The sequence below is a fragment of the Corvus moneduloides genome, chromosome 10, assembly GCF_009650955.1.
Source record: "Corvus moneduloides isolate bCorMon1 chromosome 10, bCorMon1.pri, whole genome shotgun sequence".
Lineage (NCBI taxonomy): Eukaryota > Metazoa > Chordata > Aves > Passeriformes > Corvidae > Corvus > Corvus moneduloides.
In genome coordinates, this window is record NC_045485.1 from 2,434,418 (window position 1) to 2,455,851 (window position 21,434).

The window sequence follows — 21,434 nt, forward strand, 5'->3', positions numbered from 1 at the left end:
ATTTTAACTCAGGTTGTCCTGCTGCCCCATGGAATCATAATCAGCCTTTTCTCTTTCCATTTGTTCGCATTAGATATGCTTCTGCTTGCTGAAATCTCGCAGGAAAGGCCCCTGTTTTCTTTTGCATGTTCTCGGTGAGCCCGGGCCAGGTTGGACGGGGCTTGGAGCAAGCTGGGCTAGTGGAAGGTGTCCCCGTCCATGGCAAGGGGTGGAACGAGATGAGCTTTAAGATCTCCTCCTACGGGAGCAATTCTGGAATTCCGTGAAGTCCTCAATGGGGTGGGATATCCCGCGGATCCCGCTGTGTGTTCCCGGATTTACACATCCACGTGCCGCGCTTTGGTGTTGCCCACAGCAAACCCAGTTTGGGCCTGGGGCTCCTGCCTCGCTCTCTCTGCGGCCCATCCCTGCGGGAAAGGCGGCGTGCGGGCTGCTCCAGGGAATCCGAAGGGTGTGCCCAGCTACAAACCCGCACAACTCCCGCTCCGTGGGGCATTTTGCGTATTCTCCTCTGTCCTCCCACCGCCGCGTTCCCGTCGTTTCCCACAGCGAATTCCCGGTGCGTTCCTACCGCGCGTGGTGCCGGTCGGAGGACTGGGCGCTACCATAGAGGAGAAGCCGGCGGGCTAGAGCGCCGCCCTCCACCCCCTGCCAGCCGGCGGCCGCTCTGGCCGCGCACCCGGAAGCGGCGGCGGGGCCGCGCCATGGCGGGGACGGCGCTGAAGCGGCTCATGGCCGAGTACAAGCGTGAGTGGCGCTCCCCGGGCCCCTCGCGCTGCCCTCCTGGCAAGATCGTTGCCAAAGCCCGGGAGGGCCCGCGGGCCGGGCGGGGCCGTGGCGGCCGGGGGGCAGGCCAGGCCAGGCCGCTGGCCTCCCTCCCGTGCCCCGCCGGCCGCTGTTCCTTCCCCCGCCGGCTGCAGGGTCCTCTCTGCGTCCGGATAGAGCTCTCCGGGGCGGGGGTGAGGGTCACCGGGCGGGTACGGGGTACTGCCGGCTTTGAGGAGGCTGTGGGAAGGGGGTCCTGCCCGGAACCCTCCCGCTGGGACACCGAGGGGAGGGTGGTGTGCGGGTGGCACCTCTGGGATTCCGTGGCTCCGGGAGCTTAGTGAACGGGGAGGCTGGGAAGCCTGGGCAAGTGGCCAGTTATTATGATGTTTTTCCCTCTTAAATTTTCCAGATGGACCAGGATACAGGTATGGAAATCTCTGATGCAGAGCTCTGTTACATCAAAGATAATTAGGGCTGTTTGTCAGGACAAATACCTTCTGGTTGTGGCTGCCCCATCCTTGGAATTGTCCAGGGCCAGGTTGGACGGGGCTTGGAGCAAGCTGGGCTAGTGGAAGGTGTCCTTGCCCACGGCAAGGGGTGGAACGAGATGAGCTTTAAGGTCTCTTCCAACTTGAACAATTCTGTAATTCTGTGAAGTCCTTAATGGAAGCAGAGTGGTTAGTAAGAGGATTTAAACTCGGATTTAGTAACCAAGGATGTAGACTTGTTTGTTTAAAAATCAGAGTGAGACGTGACTGCAGGGGGTGGCGAACAGTGATCCTCACCAGTCCCACCACAGGGAGCAGAGACAGGCTGGGGCCCTCTGGGAATGCCAGTTCTTCTGGGATGGCTCATCTGCTCCCTGATGAGTTTGAGAGGTGTCCAAAGGTGCCTTTTGTTGGCAAACAATATTTGTTTGTTTACCTAGGTGCTTTTGGGCTTTGATGCTCTGGCTTTTATTTACAGCGAGGAAGTAGAATGGAGAAAAGAAATGTTTGGTGAGGATGGAGGGAGCTGGGCTCTAAGAACTGGCCTTCTGCTCCAAGGAACATCACTTACTGTGCTACCCAGACTGTCCAGGGATGGGGAGTTGTTTCCCTCTGTCATCATTTAGTGGAAGACTCCAGCCTGTGTAAAAGAGAGTATTTATAGACACACATTTCCTGCCAACACGGTGCCTGTTCTCAGGCTGCTCTGCAGAGCACAGGTCTCTAAGCTGAGCTGTCACACAGATGTTTGGGTGGCCAGGGCCCCACACCCAGTGCTCGGGCTGCTGCCACTGACAGCTGGGGGTGATGAGCGAGCTCCGCAGCTGCGTGGGTAAAGTTTGTGCTGACAGAGCGTGTCCTAGAAATCTGCATTTTCCCGTGTAATCCAGAGGCAGTGACCTGAAAAACAACCACAGAAAGACTTGGCACTGCTTCTGTCCTCTCATATCTATCCCCTAAGTCTCAAAAAAACATTTATGATCCTGTGTTGTTGGGGAGCACAGAGATCTTACTGGAGTGTCTTGTATGAATGAAATCTTTAGGAAAAATAATATGAAATGACCTCAGAAAGTTTTGACTTAATGCCACAGGCAGACATGAGGTGAATCTCCTCTGCCTGGTTTCCCAGGGTAACACTAGTCATGAATAGAGATAACGTTTTGTCTGTGATCTGCCTTTACAAACGCTTTCCCACGTCCAATACAACACAGTATTGTGAAAAATGAATGCAACTCGCAGTTGTTAATTGCACAGTGCTTTCTGGAAACCTGAGCTGCAGCAGTGCAGTAAGCCAGACATTTTGGTGTCTGTGGATTCCCCTCTGCTGCACGTCCCGCTTTGTTATTTTCCTTTAGCACATCAAACCTTGCTACAAACCCCAGAATCAAGCCTGACTTACAACCCCTTCCCTAGTGTTTCACTAAAGACTGACAGTTAGTTGTAGCTCTTCAGAAGCTCTTAGCCCTGTAGAGATTTTCAGCAAAAGTTATTTTGAAAAGTAAAAGTAGCTCCTGGTTATAGGTAGTTCTGCTGCTTCATTTTGCAGAAGAAGAGCAAGTCCTACCTTGGGACAGGGCTGGAGTCTGAGGTTCAGCTCAGTGTGAAGTTTCTCCCTCCTGATGATGCATGTTGCTGGTGTGGACGTGGGCACTGTGAGGCCCTGGGTGAATGTGGGCATGGAAATGGTTTTCAGTGACCCGCTCCTGACTGCCCACCTTGGATGAAATCTTGTATGTGTTATGTACAAAGTTGTGGGCACAGTCTCTTTGCTTTACTTTCTCTCTTCTCCTCTATCTCTTGCCTTTAATTACTTCTAGTCATGACAGTGGTGTTTGGCAGTCAGTGCCTTGCTGGTGGATGTATTTTCCTTACCAGACTTCTAATTCTTTCCCTTTTTTTCTTCTTCAGTTTTTGTCTTTGATTTTTTCTGTGAGTGTGCACACACATGTTTAAGTCTTTAAATAAAGATCTGTTGTTTCCTTCTGTGAAAAATTCTTGACATTGTGAGGAGTTTCTACCTGTTGGAGCCCAGATATATTACTGCATTTTGGGAGAGGCTGTGAAATTGCACTGGTTTTCTTTCCTTTTAAAGAAGAAAGGGAAGGTGGTTGTGGACATCCAGATGACACTCATTGCGGTTTTTGTCCTCATTTAGATCTTTGCATGTTTGGCTTTTTGCTTTCTCAGATTTATTATCTACTCTGCCAGAACTAGTTTGGCTAAAGCTTTAAAAACAAAAAAAATCAGATATAAAAAAGAGCATAATTTTTATTAGAGCATATGTCTGTTATTAATTCTAGATGTATAATAGTATTAAGGCCTGACATAAGTCTCTCAGTAGCTTATATTTGTGAGAATTAAGAGATGGAAACCTTCTTTTCCTGTGTTTACTGTTTCTTGATGTAAGATCTTAAAGATGTCTTATGCTGGCTGAAATTTTGAATCTAAAATGGGTTACCCTGAAAGAATTGAATCTCTAGAGACCCGAGAATTGTAGTGCCTGATTGTATGCACTGTATTTCCTTCCTGGTACAAACAGGCAACAGAGCAGAGCAGTGGATTGTAATGCCAATGGGTTTCTTTGGAAGTGCTGTCGGGTTGAAAATAAGAGATTTATGTTAATTGTGAGATTTGGGAAGCCACAGGAATAATAAACTTTCTGAACCTGGCAGCGCTTCAGTGGGTACTTCCTATCCTTTCTGCCTGGGGAGAGTTATGTGGAGTCAGAAGAAAACTGATTGTTTTCAGGCATCTCAGTCCAGATGCTGTCAGATACTGCAGGGAGCATGTGCCCGTATTTCCTGAGTCCTGGGCTTTTAATCCCTTTGGAAGTTTGCTAAATGGCCGCAGTTTTTAGGAAACATACTGTTGAACTTCTCTTTTAAGGATGATCTTTTCAGTCTCTTCAGTGCTTTATCAAGAAGGTATGTTTTCAGTTCTCCTGAGAACCATCTCCAAGGTGTAATTGGCTGATAATGACTCCACAGAGAGCAGTGAAATGGAAAGGAAGGCATTGATCGAGTGTGTGCAGCAAATCTGCCCCGAATTCATAATAGAAGCATCACACTTGCCTAGTGTCAGCTCTGTTTTAGGCTTACAAGCAAGACTTAGAAGAGACTTTTCCTGGCCTTCCCCTTTACGTCTTTCAAACTTGATTCCTCTCCTAGTTTGCTGGTTTGTTCTTTTTCCAAATTAACTGCTTGTCCTTCTGCCTTTTGGAACCCCTTAATAAGATGTTGTTGCTCATGCATTTGCTCTGTAGGAATGTCCCCGAAAATCCAGAATAAAACTCCTTAACACCAATGTAGTATTCAGAAGCAGGCATTACTATATTCCAGCACTGGATTCACAGGGAATAACTCCACTTTAACATGAATGCATGGCTCAAGATGCTATGTTAGCCAGAAATACACAAACTGATGCAGAGCTGGTTTCACCTTGATGTCTTCTTGGGGGTCTTTAGGGACCAGACATGGGGTAGTTTTTTGCCCTGGTTATCTAAAGCTGCACAACACATTTCTGAACAGTGTGGGTTGTGCTGTTTGACTTGTTACAGAGCTCTCCACGTTCCACTGAGGTTCCATGGACTGTTAACCTCTGGTAAGCTGTTTCCAACAGGATCTATCTGGATACTCTCTCTGCTCAGCATGGGCAGAGGGCTCAGCTTCTTGCTATCCAAAGAAGGGTAATGGAGCTTGGGAAGGGGCTGGAGCACCAGGAGCAGCTGAGGGAGCTGGGGGTGCTCTGCAACTCCCTGACAGGGGAGTGGAGCCAGGTGGAGGTCTGGCTCTGCTCCCAGGGAGCAAATAAAAAGTTGGACATGGGAAGGTTTAGATTGGCTTTTAGGGAAAGTTTCTTCACCGAGTGGGACTGTTTGGCCTAGCTGGTCTGTCAAGAGTCGCTCTGCGTGTGATCAGAGCATTGGTTTTAGCCTTTCACTGCTTTCTGCTGCTCACTTACAAATAAGTGGCCACACCCCGTCTAACATTCCATTAAAGTGACCCTGTTTTGGAGGCTCTGGTGAGCTGTAGCAGCTGATGCTGTGTCAGCTCCCAGCAGTTCATGTTGTGCCTCTCCAAAAACTGGGCTCACAGTTTCCTTTTGAACAACTCTAGAGAAATCACAGGGTAGGATGTTACCATCCCCGTGGAAAAGGGGTTTTTCCTTTCCCAGTGACCAGCAACCACTCAGAATCAAAGCTCCTGTGTCCCTGAATGCCCTGTTTCTACTTCACCTGATCCTTAAGGGTGGAAACCTCTTTCTCTGAGGGGAAAGCTGAGCAGGGAAGTGGAGAACTGGCCCTCTGTCCTCATGATGACCCTTTGCCCTCTGGGCTTTGGCTGTTTCTTCCCATTGCCCCTGTTCTCCTTGGAGCAGAGTGCTGTATGACACACTTCCATGTGGCTGCCCACCGCAGGGGATACACAGGGACTGCTGCCAGCTTTTCCAGGGAAATCATAGGAAACATCGGAGGGATCCTCTTCTTAGAGAGAGCCACAAGATGGAGCAAAATGATTCCAGGAGCTCCTGTGTTTGACATCTCCCTCGTTCTGTCTAAAAACATCAACAAGAAAAGCTATTGGAGACTCCTGTGAACGTGGAAAAACCTGCCATGGAATGCCAGGAAAACCGTAAGGCTGAGTTTCAATCTGCTGCTGGGATTTGGAACTTCAGAGAGGGTTGTGCCAAGGTTAAGGGCACCCTGAGCAAACAGAAGAGTTTCATGATCTCTCCTGGCAATGCATCTCAGCATCATCTTTGCAGTGCAGGAGCTGTTTTAAGACAAAAATCTGTTCTTCACAGCATTACCCACAATTTTCACCTACAGCCTAAACAGAAGCTAGGTCAAGTGTCTCATTTATTGGTTTGTGACTTCACATATTCCCTGGGTCCGTGTTCCTGCTTGTTTTCCTGCGTGGGGATGCATGTGGTGGTTCTTATGGCTGTGTTATGTGTGTGTTACTGGCCACTGGTGTTCCAGAGGCCACTGGTTAGGAACCCAGTGCTGGAGAAGCAGCTGAGAGTGTCACCTCCTGCCACCAGTTCCAGTGGCTGCCCCATGGCTCTCCTGGAGCCTTGGGGCTGGTGTTGAGCCCCTGGGACTGCTGGCCCATTGGTTGCATGTTAGCAGCTGAGCTGTGCCTCAGCTGCTGCTGCCTCCCTGCAGAACATCAGAAACTAGAAACTGATGATCAGTCCACTAGATAGGAGAAAATCTGGTGGTTATTTTATCAGCACATGGTGTACTGGCCTTCACCAGCTTGAAATAAGGTGCTGATGCCAAAGGTTATTTCACAAATTTGGAATTGTATCAGTTTCCTAGAGAAAGTGAGGATTGATGAATCCAGAGGTGCTGTGTGCAGCCATGGCTGTTTTATTGCTGCTTCTTTTTTTTTCTTTACTCACATTTTCCAGGCCACGCAGGAGTTGGATAGAATTTGGGGAACAGAGCTGCTTGTCAAATCTCTTGTGTCTGCTTCACCTGTTTTTGTGTTGTTCTGGGTTTTGCACTGAGGTGCATCAAGCCTGAATGGGTGCAGAGAGGTTACAGGAGTACAAACTTCAGGCTGTTATAGTATCCAGCAGATAGCAAAGAGGTGCAAGAGAAGAGTGTTTTCCAGGCTTTGTGAAAAGAGTTTTGTCTTCCTTCTCAGGTTTAAATTATTGCCTCTGTGAAGATGGGGGACTCGATGATCCTAGAGGTCTTTTCCAACCTAAACAATTCTGTGGCTCCAAGGCTGGTTCTAGGAGCCTGCAAAACCCCAAAGTGCCAAATAATTTTGTCTGGAACACTGTCCTGCATTAAGCAATGGTGGTGGGGCCCCTGTGCTAAGCTGTGGCAACTCAAACACCCCCTGAAATGTTTGGGCTCGCAGGTCACCTCAATCTTCCTTGTGTTTCTGTTTTTGCAGAGCTGACCCTGAACCCACCAGAAGGGATTGTGGCAGGTGAGGAGCCGAGCAGGGTTTGTGCACTCTGGAGCTGTAACCTTGTGTTCAGGTAGCACTGAGCATTGTTCTGGTTTATTTCACAGGTCCCATGAATGAAGAGAACTTCTTCGAATGGGAAGCCCTGATCATGTGAGTTAATACTGTTTGGTGTCTTAAATCAGCAGTTGCTGTGATGAGCTTCTAGGAGAGCAAGAATGTAAAAAGGTACTATCAGTTCTGCATGACATCAGCGTTGGCCTGCCTTGGGGCTGGAAACTCCTCTGATCCAAACAGGGAGTTACATTTGGACTTTAAACAGCATGACAGAAGCAGCACTGGTGATATGTACAACTTGTTAGGGTAACTTTTTGTACAGGTGTCATAATAATAAGCTTGCAAATCTGCCAGGAATCCTCATTTGGGTTCCCTTGGATATACATTACATTTAGAAACACTGTAGGAAACAAACAGTTGCTTGTAGATCACACAGACCTGTTGGAATGCTGCCTAACTGCAAATGCAGGACAGCTTTTAAGTGGAGCAAAATACACGGATTATTAGTGACAGGAGAAAAAAAAATCAATGTCTAAAATTAGTTTACTTACTATTCAAATTTTTTCAGGAAAAATTGAAACGTTTTGATCAGAAAAAGTATTAAAATTTAAGCAAAAATTCTTTTGAAGTTCTTTACACTTCGTGAATTGGTTGGTGTTGTCAAGAGTTGGATGCAGTGGTTTTGTGTGGAAAGAGATGCACTCTTCTGTTGGTGAATAGCTCTGATTGTGACCTGCTGTGTTTTGGGGGTGATGAAGACTCCTTTACAAAGCTGTGTTCTCTCTCTTCCACTCCCCAACTGATGGGTGTGGTTGTTGGTAGCAAAATTTACCATGAAAAGACAAAATCTTTTTGCCCGGCTATCTTACAGGTTGTCTTGTCTCTTGCTTATGCTCTTATTCGTGCTGTACCTTCTTTGGGAACTTTGAGTACATGGAATAACTGGTGATTTTTTATAAAATAAAGTTCTAAAATGGTAGGGAAGAGGAAAAAAGACATTTGTCGCTCCCATCTGACAGTTTATGCAAATACCGCACAATTAAAACGTGAAGAAGCTCCAGACCACCAAGTCCACCTTGAAGCTGGTGGTCTGTTGTTAGGGTAGATCCTGGTTCTGTATTTCAGGATTCCTTTGGTAAGAACCAGTGGTTTCCTTTCCTTCAGCCAGGGCTGGGTTGTCCCGGGGGACTCTGGGGGCAGCAGGCAGTGGCTGTGGCCCCACTCGCTCCGTGCCCGCTGTGATCTGGGCAGGTTTTCCCTCCAACCACCAGTGCTGACTGATGAGATTCTCAGCTGGCGTGGGTGGCAGAGTTTTCCTAGCTTGGTTTGCTTGGAATGTGTTGTCTAGGGATGAAAAACAAGATTTCTGTCTCTTGGGCTCAGGCATGCAACCAATACAAAAGCATGGCGAGCTGTAGCGAATTCCCTATTCCACACAAGCCGGCTGTGTGGGTGATCCTGCTGCACGGCAAGCGAGAGCCTCTGAGTTATTTTAGACCTTGGTAAGTGGAGGTTTAGATTACCACTGCTTGTTTGCTCAGTGATGGCAAGAGTTGGCAAATGCCTCTGCTTATGTGCAGTGATTTCTCCTGGGATAACAGGTTGTGCTTCCTGGTAGCTCAGTCCCCTGAAAATAAACGCTTAGCATGGAAATAGGTTGTTTTGTTGCCTGACACCAGGGATTTTGGCTGCAGGGTCTTATGCTTTCTGTGAGAGGCATAGTCAGCACTTGTGCTTCGTGATGGGCCAGATTTTGGGGTCAGACAGCTGTGATTGCTGGGAGTGTGGAAATCCCAGAGGGTTTAATGCACTTACTGGAATATGGAAGGAAATTCCTGCTTACTGGTACTTCCTCACAGCAGAGGTGGTGTGGCTGAGTAGAGGTTTCCTGAGGGACACTCAGAACTACTTCTGAATCGCCTAGAAAATACCTTTTCTGATGTTTCCTATCACATCCTTAAAGAGCAGAGGAGCTGCTTGCAGACTTGAAAGCTCTTTAAAGTGCTGAGTGTTGAGCTTCAGGTCTTTGTCAGCGTAAAATGAGAGGCGGAGGTGCTTTAATTTTGGTTTCTGTATTGTGTGTGTGTCATAATAAAGTTATATTTTAAGATCTGCTCAATTTGGAAGCTGTGATACAATGGAAACATGTTTGCCCTAAACACATTTGGTTACTTTCATCCCTTTAGAAACCCTGTTAGTAGCAGTGTTTGCAATACCTTTGAAAAGCAAGTTACATGACTTGTTTGTATTTGTCTGTGGTGATCTTCTCCAGTGTTTTGTAATCTCAAATATGCTGTGTGAGATTCAGGGAATGAGGTGTGCAGATGAGAAAATGAGAGTAAAGCTGCCTTCAAAATTTTAGATAGATGAAGTGCAAAAGGTAAGTAACATAATTGTGAAAAGAACAGAATACTTTTCCTTCACCCAATTTATATAAAGCTAGAGCACATATAATGGCACATAACTTTAAAAAAAAAGAGACTTAAGAGAGAAAAGACATCTCTCATTTATCAGTTCAAAGGTAGGCTGGGTAATGTTACACAGATTGATGTAAGAGCTTGGCTTGGAGATAAAATAATGCATTTTTAAATAATGGAAATAACAATTTGTTTCTCCAGTCTTCTTGCCTGCAGCAGCAATGCTGGAGGAATGTGAATCATACAAATGTTATGGCTGTAGTGACATCTCTAAAGGGGAGAACAGATCTTACACTCCCAAAGTGAGTGTAATGGGCACAGAACCGAAAAAACCACGTGAAAACCTTTCTGAAGGCCGGAGGTGGGGAGTATTCTTGAAAGCCAGATCTTTGCAAAATCATTTCAGGAGAGTTTGCCTTATGTTGCTCAATTCCCTAGCACTGCATGAGGTGCTTCAGGCTGTGTTGTGTTCATGGATTTAACATTTCAGGGCCAAGTTTTGCCCTCTTTGGTTGGCATGTACAAGTGTGTGTTGCTATTAAAGTTTATCCCCAAAAGACACAAAAGCATGTGATGGTTAAGAACTTTATTAGCCCAAAGAAAACTAAACAGTATAAATTGAAGTCAACATATCACAAAGCTGTTTAGAAAGGTAATTAGATCTATAATTAGCCTTATGACTTTTGTTTCCATTCCCCTTTTGGGCATCTTGGTTGTGGGGTTTGGTGTTTTTCCAGCATCTTTTTACAAATAAGCCATTTGCAGATGTATGTGGACCTGAATTAGAATCACAGAATCATTAAGGTTGCAAAAGACCTCTGAGACCATTAATTCCAACCATTTGTCAAGCACTGCCAAATCCACCACTAAACCATGTCCCCAGGTGCCACATTCACATGTTTTTTGAATGCTTTCAGGGATGGTGACTCCACCACTGCCTTGGGCAGCCTGTGCCAAGGCTGAACAACCCTTTCAGGGAAGAAATTTTTCCCAACATCCAACCTAAACTTCCCCTGTTGCAATTTGAGGCTGTTTCCCCTTGACCTGTCTCTTGTTCTCTGGGAGCAGAGCCCAACCCCCACCTGGCTGCACCCTCCATGTAGGAGAAGGGTCCCCCTGAGGAGCCTTTTCTCCAAACTAAACAATTCCCATTAGCTGTCCTCCTCAAGGTACTTCTCTCTCCTATTTGGTGGATACCCACTGCGCTTCTCTGCCCCTTGCATGAGTAACAGGCAGCTCCTGGAGGTCAGAGCTTCTCATTTTCATGCTCCATCTTCTGTCAGCTTTGGAATCACTGCAGAGCAGGGGGGTGATTGCAGAAGCTGCCATGCTCTTACCTCCCTGGCCCTGCCAATGTCCTTTGTGAGCTAAAAGTGATGCTGTCAAGTTCAAATGCTGAGTGTTTTGTAGTTGCAAATGCTGTCTTGGATTAACTTTAGTAATTTCTTTGAAGTTGATCCTGGCAGCACTGAGTGGCTAAAACAAAAGCATTTTGCTCACATAATGCAGGGCCTAAAATGGAGTATGTTGGGTTGAGTGTATTTGACAGAAGAGCCCTTAAGGCTGTGGGTTTGCTCTCAAAACAGAACATAGACACCCACCAGCTTTTCAATGCCTGTATGTACATACTCTCAGAAGTTCAACAATAAGCCTTTAAAATGCAGCTGGAATTAAAACGGTCATGAAAAAATGCAGTCAGTTTACTCTCAGATGTGAATTGAATCCTGACTAAATTTAGGGAAAAGGACAGAAAGGGAACAAAGTGGTTGAGATGGTTTAGCTTTCATTCTTGCAGAATGTTGATGCATTTCTCTTAGCTTACCTGCCAGTGTCAATATTCATGTTTAAATCACATAGTTCTTGTGTTTATCTGCCAGCCAAGTCTTTTGATTCCCAAAGTTTGAGAGAGTAAGTCTTCTAGGGCTTTAGGATTTGCTGCTCTCCTCATTCTCTTTCTGGCATAGAGAATGGGGACTGGGAGGAGGAGGCATGAATATATTCCTAACCCTTATTTCCCAGACAGTGGAACCTTTGTTTGAAGGCCTTTTTACTAAATACATGAGGTTTCCTTGGCTACGGTTTTCAGTGCTGAAGCTTTTTTTGTCATCTTTCCAATCAAGGGAAATCATGTTTGTGTTACAACTTCCAGATGGTTCATCAAGTTGGAATAAATCGTGGCTAATAAACTTGTTTTTTGCTCACTTTCCACAAGTGTTTTATGTAGGCAGGGTAAAATAATTGTCTTTATGTTCTCAACTCGATTGCACTTTGAACTAGATTCTGAACACAATAAGGAAATGTTCCTACAAGAACCCTGATGAAGCCATTTGTTCTCCACCTGCACTTGAGCGAGGGCAGACTCAATACCTGAAGTCTGCAAAGACACGTTGTTGTCCTGCCTCTCCTCTGACAATTATGGACTCTGAGCTGTGTTTTTATTTTTACAAACCTTTGCTGTGTTTTCTGCATCAGACAGTGATAAGTGTTTGTGTGGTTGTGCTAGACGCTGGCAGTTGGGATCTCTGTGGGGTTTATAAATTAATTTTGAGCTCCAGCATTTGACATCTCTGTCTTGTAGAGCATAACAGTATCTTCAAAGGCACAGGAGTTCCACACCTGCCTCTGCTTTCGCTTGACGTGCAGACACTCAAATCCTGGAACATGCCTTGGAGCCAGATACTCCAATTATATCCAGACACACCCTACTAATTAAACAGTGTTGTGACCTTCCTAGTAATTTAGTGTGCAAGCTTTGATTTCCCCCTTGCCTCCCAAGCCTCATATTTGGATTTAAGTTTATGAGGTGTGGGGTAAGAGCACCTTAACTCTTTGTTTCCTGGAGAAGATGCTATAACCCACGCCTCACACATCTCATTAGACAAGAACTTGGGTGAGAGAGCTGGTTAAAACTTTGGTGAATAACATTTTATCTCTTTCTAGGGGTCCTGAAGACACCTGTTTCGAGTATGGGGTTTTCCCTGCTATCCTGAGTTTTCCACTCGACTACCCGTTGAGTCCTCCGAAGATGAGGTTCACGTGCGAGATGTTCCATCCCAACAGTGAGTCTGATGCAGCAGGATGCACGGGGGAGTGAGTTGCTTGTGCAACTTAAAAAGCAGCTTTTGCAGCAGGAGAGCCAGCATCCTTCCTGAGGGTGGTTCTCTCCCTTTCCAGCCCTGAGCACGCAGGATGAGCATTCAGCTGCCCGGCAGTTCAGCTCTGTCTTAGGGTCCTTTTCTCTTTATCCCATTATTCCTCATAAACCTTTTGCTCATAAACAGTCCAATAAGGATTCCAGCAAATTCCTTGCCTTTAAATCTTCTGTACAGGATGTGAGACTTAGTGAATTAATACAAGCTCTTTCCAGACACAGAATCGTACAGTATTGCTGAGTTTGGAGGGACCCATCAGGATCACGGTGTTCAGTGCAGGACACCCCAAGAATCCCACCATGTGCCTGGGAGCATTGGTTCCCAGCACACCAGGAACCCAGTCTTGCTCTATGGCTTGTATTTGGGTATTTTTGGTGTTATTTTAATGACTGAAAAGTTGTTCATGGCTGCAGCTTTATTAGGCAGCATGGCTTTTGCCCCAGGAAATCTTAGGTTTGTTTAACATTTCTGAGGGGATCTCTCTGCAATACACAGTGCTCTGTCCAAGCAAACACATTTGCAGGTGTTTAATATTAAAACTTTGCTGGCCTTTGCTCTGCAATACTGATTGAGTTGTACTCCATGATCATAAAGATCTTTTCCAACCTTAGTGAATTTATGATGGTGACGTTATTATTCAGTGAGAGTAATTGCAAGGTTTGAGCCTTGGATGAAAAAACCTTGAAGTCCCTGTTTGCAGCCTGGACTGCTACTTTCTGGAATCAGCCTTGGAATTCTGTGTAAAATCATTTCTTTTGACATCTGCTGAATCAGCATGGATTGTGCAAAGGTTGTTTATTACTACCTGGGTTTGATGGGCTCGATCTGTGTTCAGGCTGTCAGGTCTCTGACTCTCAAGAGCAGGAAAAGGCAAACGCTGTGCTCCTGCCCAGTGCTTCCTCTTCAGCTGACATTCTTGCACTTGGAAAACAAAGGTCATAATCTCAGCTGGGAATCAATTTATTTCATCCTATATACAAGGAATTTTGCAGTTTCTTGAAGTTTCTCTGTTATTGCCTTCTGGAAGCACTGCAGGTTCTTGCCCATTCAATCCACATCTTTCTGTTCTCCTGTGGAAAACACACCTGCATGTCACAGCACAGAACTGTGTGGACGTGCCCAAGGCCGTGTGGCATCACCTCTGGAGCTCTGATGTTCACAGCAGGGCAGCATTTGGCACTTGGAAGCAGTTGTAGCCATGTCAGCACCTTGTTCCAGCTGGGCTAATTTACCCAAACTTCTTGCCAGGACTGGTCTCCCTGAGCAAATCCTTGTGCCTGCAGCTCCAGCTGTGGCCTTGGCTTGAGGTTCACTGCTCGCAGCTGTGTTGTGTGCAGCACTGCCAGGAGGAGTGGGGTGTGGAGAAGCACAAATTGCCTGACTCTTGTGTTAAAGAGTGGCTTTGCACATGGGTGTTTTCTTCCATGGGATAATTGGAACATACTGGATGGTCAGCTCAGCTCTTTAGAGTCCTGTGACTTGGAGTCTTCTTAACCTGAAGCTGAGATCACTGAAGTAGACACTCGAATCTTTCTTCTTAGCTGGGGTTGTGGTGGGCTGGTTCTACCCAGTGAGGCTGCAGAAAGGGGTGGCCAGGCTGTGCTTTTTCTGGTTTTTCCTCTCCCTGTGAGGAATCTCAATGAAAATGTTTAAAAAGTCTGGTGTGTTCCCTCATCTTTGCAGTTTGTGTTATGTGGAGGGGGAATCGAGATACCACAGAACTGTCTTCTCTTAAAGTAAAATGACCTCCTTGGATGCTCTGGTGAAAATAACTGAGTAGTGATTAATGGCATTGCTTGCATTGGTACTGAGCGTCAGTATGGGGAGATCATAGGAGGTTTGGGAGGGATTGTTGGAAGGGGCATTAAAACCCATCCCATTCCACCCCCTGCCACAGGCAGGGACACCTTCCACTAGCCCAGGTTGCTCCAAGCCCTATCCAACCTGAACACTTCCAGGGATGGGGCAGCCACAGCTTCTCTGGGCAGGTTCCCACCACCTTCTCAGGGAAAAATTTCTTCCCAATATCCCATCTAACCCTGCCCTCTGGCAGTGTGCAGCCCCTGCCCCTTGTCCAATGCCCCTCTTCGGCTCTCTTGGAGCCCCTTTAAGCACTGGAATGGACTCTGAAGTCTCCCTGGAGCTTTCTGTTCTCCAGGCTGAACGTTCCCAGCTCTCCCAGCCTGTTGCCAGAGCATCTCTCTGTGGCCTCCTTTGGACTCGTTCCAACAGCTCCACGTCCTTAGGTTGGGGGCCCCACAGCTGGACAGGGGCAGGTCTCACCTGAACAGAGGGAGAGAAGATCCATACGTCTTCCTGGAATCAGCCTTTGATGTCTCGACTGTGCCACTGTGTTCCAGCTGTTTTAAATGAGGCACTGCACAGAAACAGGAGGCTCCCTCACCACTGAAATACCTCCTACCAGAGGGTTCCTGACTTGCAAGAAGTGCTGATTCAGCACCTGCTGTTTTCACCTCTTCCAGCTATGGCTAGACCAGCTCCAGTCCCCAGCCTGGGGCTGCAGGAAGGACTGTAAATAAAAGTCCTCCACGGTGCTTACGTGCTCGGGCAGACATAGCTGGGTGAATGGAAGGAACTGGAAATGAGCACAGCTGCTTCCAGCAGTCATTCCCACTTTGTTTTGTCTTGCTTTCCTGGCAATGGCACCAGTTTGGTCACCTGAGGAACAGAAGCCCTGACATCATTGCACTAAAGCTGTCGTTCCTCAGGAGGCTGTAGAATTAGGCCACATTGCTAGAGCAGTGTTTTCTTTTGTGGTGCCTCTTCAGCCTTTGGTTTCACTACCAAGTCAGTAGAGTCCAGTCTCTGTGAAGACAACTTGTACTGTTGCAGACACATTGCTTATGCTAAAGGTGGGAGAGGAAGCACCTGGATCCTTAATTCATAGGTTTCCTTGTTTCCAGGTGCTTTAATGCAGCTGAGCTTTAAGCAAAAAAAAAAAAAAAAAAAAAAGTGGGAATTCTTCTGTAATGTTCAAAAAAAGATCAGTTCTACTGTTCATAATATATCTAACATAACACTTTATTTTTTCTCAGGTTTATGATATATATAACATAACACTTTTCCGTCCTTTGTGCAATCCTTTTCATGGTCACAGTCCAGTGGAGGACTCCAATGTGCATTCAGTGCATTCATTTCCATTTAAGTAGGACTGGTTACCTGCTTGGAGCTGTGTCTGTGCATAAATCCTTGCTTTATTCCACCAGGCTGCATCGTTCATTTTTCCCATGGAGCCTGTCACTGGTTATTAAATGACACAAGCGCTCCCAGCAGATTTCTGGTGGGGAAGGAGTTTGTTAGATTTGCTTAAAGAAGCTTTTTCCTAGGTTTTTGTCTTTCAAATTTTGTGTCCTCTTGCCTAAAGAGGAAATTTAACCTGGATTTAGTTTTAGTCATTGAAAAGCCAAGTCTCAAGGCTGATCTATGCTCAGAACTGATTTGAAGATGCTGAGCATTTCCACTGAGTAACAACCACTCCTCTGTACTTTTTGTGCAGTTTACCCAGATGGGAGAGTCTGCATCTCTATCCTTCATGCTCCTGGGGACGATCCCATGGGATATGAGAGCAGTGCGGAGCGGTGGAGTCCCGTGCAGAGTGTGGAGAAGATCCTCTTGTCTGTTGTTAGCATGCTGGCAGGTGAGCACTGCTGTCCTGTCTGCACTTCCTGAGTGAGCTGGAACTGCCTCCTGCTTCTTGCTTTGGTCACTGAGCAAAGCACATGGAAAGCTGCTCAGCAGCAACCACAGTTCTTGAAGCCCTGGTATTTCTTTATTTATTAGTAAACCAGTGCTCTGAGAAGAGCTGGAAAAAATGCAGCTGAATTAGTAACAGGTGTTCCTGTTTGGGGGTGACTGCAAGGCTTTCCTTCCAGGTTGGTAGCAGCCAAGCCAGTAGTGATGGGTCAGGTGGGTCTAGAGGCTCAGCTGGTTCCTTGCTCCTGGACAAAACCCTCTCTGTATTTGCTATGCTGTCCATTCAGCTCTTAAAGCTGTGAATTACAGCCTGTGTTCAGCTTTGGCAGCTGAAGGGTTATCAAACCTAACCAGTACAGTACACTGGAGTCCATGGCCTCTGATTCAGAAGCCAGCACACTCCGTTTCTCTTTGTTATTCCCAGCCTGGGAATGTGCCCCACTCTGCCATCTCTGGTTCAGAGGAAGGCTTCTTGAGAAGAGACCTGGGGTGAAAATCTTTTTGTGGAGCCTTTCAGATAGTTTTCCCTAAATCTAACAAGGGCTGGGGATCAGCTCTCTGAAAGATGGATCATTTTCCACACTGTGGACAGAGCCACTGAACTGCCTGAAGAGGGCAGAGCCATGTCCCTTAGAACTGGTTTTGAAGGATAAATGGGTTTAGAAGCTGCAACGTTGACCAAAGAGCAAGCAACAGATTCCTACATGGGACTGTTTTAGCTTTGGAATAGCAACCTGCTGTTGGGAAGCTGTGCAGGCAGATAGCACCCCGTGGGCTTCCCATGGCTTCCAAGAGCTTGGTTTGTGGTGCAGCCTTACCTGGACTGGTAAGTGTGGGAGTCACCTGCTCTCATTCTCTGCCTGTGCATCCTGTTTTCCCATGGCTTTTGGAGGAATTAGGCTAAAACACCAGTGGTCAGCTTCTTTCAGGGTACTGGAAAACTCTGAGCCCTGGCTCTGCAGGTAATGTAAGCCCAAGTTTACCAGACTGGGTGACCTGCACACCTGCTGGTTTTTAAGGGGGACCATCAGGATTGTGTGGAGAAGGATGGGAGCCCGAGATACTGCCATGAACTGGGCTGGAGTGGGTGAGGACTGGTGTGTCAAGGGAAGTGGGTAGAGTGTGTTAGTGCCTTGTGGAACCCTGGGACAGCATCCTGCTGTGTGCTGCCCACAGACCTGGTAAATCCTGGGTTTCTGCTTACCTCCATGCAAAATGGGGAGTCCCTGGGACTGCAGCACTTCCTGTGCTTTGGAAAGCGTTCCGAAATCATTGGGTGAAAGATGTTGCAGAAATGAAAGCATGTTCTATGGGTTTCCTTGGATTGTTTTGTTGGTTTTTAATAGAACAAGCCATCCCAACAAGTGACAGCCTGTTTGGCTAGCCTGCTTGGAGGGGCTTTGTGTCTGGGAAGCTGGAGAACAAGACAAAAAAACGTTCTGCAGGGAGAAACATGTGGTTTTAAAAGCCCTTGACCCTGGGGGTGCCACATTGTGCTGGCCATGTGCATGGTGGGGCTCCACTGCTGAAAGCACAAACAAAAGAAAGTCCTGCTCCTCTGCCACTTGTTTCTTGCCTAAACTCGACTTTGTTGTGATATCCTTTCTCTTACAGTCAGCTAAATCAGAGCCTTTTGGGAATCCAGGAGCTGTCATTGGATTCGCCTTAGCAGTGTTTCTGTAGTCTCAAGGAGGAGAATTGTATGAAAGCCTTGGGGAAGTGGCATTCTTGAAGAAGCAGGAAGCTCCATTGCCCACCTGCATTTGTCTTTCTCGTTTCAGAGCCAAATGATGAAAGTGGAGCCAATGTAGATGCCTCCAAGATGTGGCGGGAAGACAGAGAACAATTTAACAAAATTGCCAAGCAGATTGTGCAGAAGTCACTTGGACTTTAAGCTCACAGAGAGACTGAAGTGTTTTATATTTCTCTCCATCTGGAAACGAGCAGTGCTCAGTGCTGGTACCAAAAAGGAAAACTTTGTAAAACTATTGGCCTAGTTCTTATAATTTGTTATTTATTTACCATCTCTTTTTTTCCACTGCTCCAGAGAAGCCTCTAGTTCACTCACTAAATTATGTGGGAAAGGGATTTGATGGTAGAGAAAAATACAGAGACGATGCTGTTTCAAAGGCTGCTTGTTGCTGCCTTACTTTGTGGTGCAGAAAGCCTGGAGACTTGGCAATCTGCAGCCCTCCCTCACCCATGTCCTGTGGGAGAGCAGTGCTGGTTTGGATCATCTGCTGGAAGAATTAGTTGTGGTTTTATAGATAGCATTGCATCTGGAGCAGCAGTAGACAGGAAAAAATCTCTCCATTCTATGATATTTGTTAGGTTAAGGGCAGCAGTTGCAATCAGATCTGAAGAGTATAGTTAGCAGGAGAGGCTATAAAGCAGGGTTGTAGTCAGGGTGTGTTAGCAAAGAAAGGAACTTTGGGGAGTGAGCTGTGAGGACTGGCTGGGGGTCTGGAATGGGCTGGTGTCGCCCTGTACCACTATGAGTTTGTACTGAGCCTTTGAGTCAGTGTTGGCTTGGCAGAAATCCCAAGAGCTGCTTTATTACTCCTTGAAGACACTGAGTTGTAAACTTTACACTCGGAGGCACAAGGTGTAAAGGTTGGATTGTTAAACACTTTCGTCCAAGTTCACCTGGGCCAGGTAGGTCATTGGCAGTTGGAAAATCCAGTGAGCATGTGTTTGCTGGATAACTCATAACTCTGCAGGAATATCGGCTCGCTCTGGTGACACACGAGTGCTGGGAAGATTTGGCACTGCTTTGCCATTACAGCCCCGCCACCCATTTTCAGGTGACCGAGCCAAGATGAGCATGATGGACATACAAAAATTACCTGTGCCACTCTTGTGTATCAAATAGGAGCCAGAGGAGACGGGCTGTTTGCTCGAGGATGGTACGACGTGTGTTTTGGACTGCAGTGTTGTAGCCAGTGTGAAGGGTGCAGGAAATACCAGCTGGTCCCTTCCTAAAACTGCTGAGGGGCCTCTGCTGACCTTGCCGCTGTGCAAGCCAATCTCATGTGTAGGTCCAAACTTCTCCAGTTTACTACAAGCAATAACATGCCCATTTATAGCACACGGAATCCAATTTTGTTGGCAGCTTTAAACGGGCTAAATTTGACAAGGGCTGTTTTTTGTTTTTAAATGTGAATGTGACGTGGAAGGAGTCACACCATGAAGAAGGCTGTACACAGGTGATCATGCGCATGTGTGTGGTACAACTGTTGAGCATTTCTGTCTTGCTGTCTGTGCTGCAGATCACGCTTTGCCATCGTTCTGCACCTCTGAAGAGTTGTATTGCTACAACCTGCTGATTTTACCTCCTTGTAGAAATAATTGTGGCTTTGATGTAGGGGTGGGAGTGGGACTGGACGTAGCTTGGGAGCAGAGATGATGAAATAGTGTTGTACCTAACTAGTATTTCAAGGCATACAGGAAAATGTAGCACTTTACGAACACTGGGAGTGTTTTTTGAGTTGGAGGAGAGGGAGGATTGCTCCTGGAGTGCTGCAGCCAGAGAGCTGCAAGAGCCCCTGCAGAAACACACACATGGCAAAAGTGGGGTTTGCTTAAGTGCAGAGTGTTTTATTCATGTGTGCTTGCTCATTATCTTGATTTTATGGTGGGATTTAGTCTGTATACTGAAAATAAAGTGATTCTATTTTCTCCTTTTATAGTTGTACACAAATGTATTGCAATGAGTGTTGTATATGGGTGACCACCCGGCCAAGAGACTTGCTCCAGAGGAGTGGAGGGGTTTATTCTAACCCAGTTAAAACTTGGGATACTTTAGGAGGAGTGGAAGAGCTGACATTATTACATGGACTTTCCAGGCAAATGTCTTGCCTCTAATGCTGGCAGTGGCTGGGTAATTCAAAGAAAACTGTAAATTCAAAGAAAACTGTAAAAATCTCAAAGAAAACTGTAAAAAACTACAGCAGATGTGCTGTAGTTTGCTCCTTAGAAACATTATTATATCCATGTGCCTGGCCTAGGAAGTTCTTGTGAACGTACAACAGGTGAATTCATTCAGAATGTGCTGATATCAGCCCTTGGATTCGAGGAGGACACGTAGATCATAGAATCACTCAATAGTTTGAATGGGAAGGGACCTTAAAGACCATCTCATTCCACCCCCCTGCCATGCACAGGGATGCCTTCCACTTGGCCAGGTTTCTCAGATGTCCAGTTCCTACTCAGAGCTTCCATAGTCCCCAAATCTCTGTTCAGAAATACAAATCCTTTATTTTTCAGTGACTGACATGCAGTGGGCTTGCTCATGGGCGTTTGAAGCCACCCAGTGACCATACCTACCTCACAGTCTTGAAGGTGACAAAATGTAGGCAGAAGTTCACCTCAGAGGACTAAAACTTGGTGTTGGCACGAGAACTGTCCTAGTTGGTGGCTATTTACTCAGCTGAAGCCAGTGGTGAGCATTTGTGTTCATCAAAAGAAGTTGGTTGTTCATTGTGTTCATTTTGGAAGGAATTCTTCCCTGTGAGGGAGGTGAGGCCCTGGCACAGGGTGCCCAGAGCAGCTGTGGCTGCTCCATCTCTGGAAGTGTCCCAGGCCAGGTTGGACAGGGCTTGGAGCAGCCTGGGATAGTGGGAGGTGTCCCTGCCCATGGTAGGGGGTGGGACTGGATGGGCTTTAAGTTCCCTTCTCACCCAAACGATTCTGGGATTCTGTGAAAGGTTTAAAGGTGGCAGTGTGCTTGGCATGTTAGATTCCTGTTTCTATTTGCCAGAAAGAACTAAAACTAAAAATCCTTGCATAAAGCAGGAGGATTCAGCTCACACAGTGGAGGTGTGTGGGCTCCTGCTGTGACCCGCTGAGAGGGTCTCATGGCACTGGCACCTTCCTGCAGGTGGGGAACACCTGAAAGGTAAAGCTTGTAAA

The 21,434-nt window shown here is 46.6% G+C and overlaps 1 protein-coding gene across 1 annotated transcript; it reads left to right on the forward strand.

The window, feature by feature from the left end:
* Positions 1–657: 657 nt before the first annotated feature.
* UBE2G2 (ubiquitin conjugating enzyme E2 G2) lies at positions 658–20,217 on the forward strand. Its single transcript, XM_032119588.1, has 6 exons — positions 658–747; positions 7,169–7,204; positions 7,291–7,336; positions 12,598–12,716; positions 16,327–16,467; positions 18,305–20,217. Exons 1-6 carry the CDS (start codon positions 705–707, stop codon positions 18,415–18,417), a joined length of 498 nt encoding a protein of 165 aa, XP_031975479.1. The 5' UTR covers positions 658–704; the 3' UTR covers positions 18,418–20,217.
* Positions 20,218–21,434: the final 1,217 nt, after the last annotated feature.

Excerpts from the sequence above, each read along its gene's own strand:
- UBE2G2 (XM_032119588.1), top strand. The coding sequence starts at position 705 with ATGGCGGGGACGGCGCTGAAGCGGCTCATGGCCGAGTACAAGC. Across the intron at positions 7,205-7,290 it reads ACCAGAAGGGATTGTGGCAG|GTCCCATGAATGAAGAGAAC; the intron begins GTGAGGAGCCGA and ends TTTATTTCACAG. Across the intron at positions 7,337-12,597 it reads GAATGGGAAGCCCTGATCAT|GGGTCCTGAAGACACCTGTT; the intron begins GTGAGTTAATAC and ends ATCTCTTTCTAG.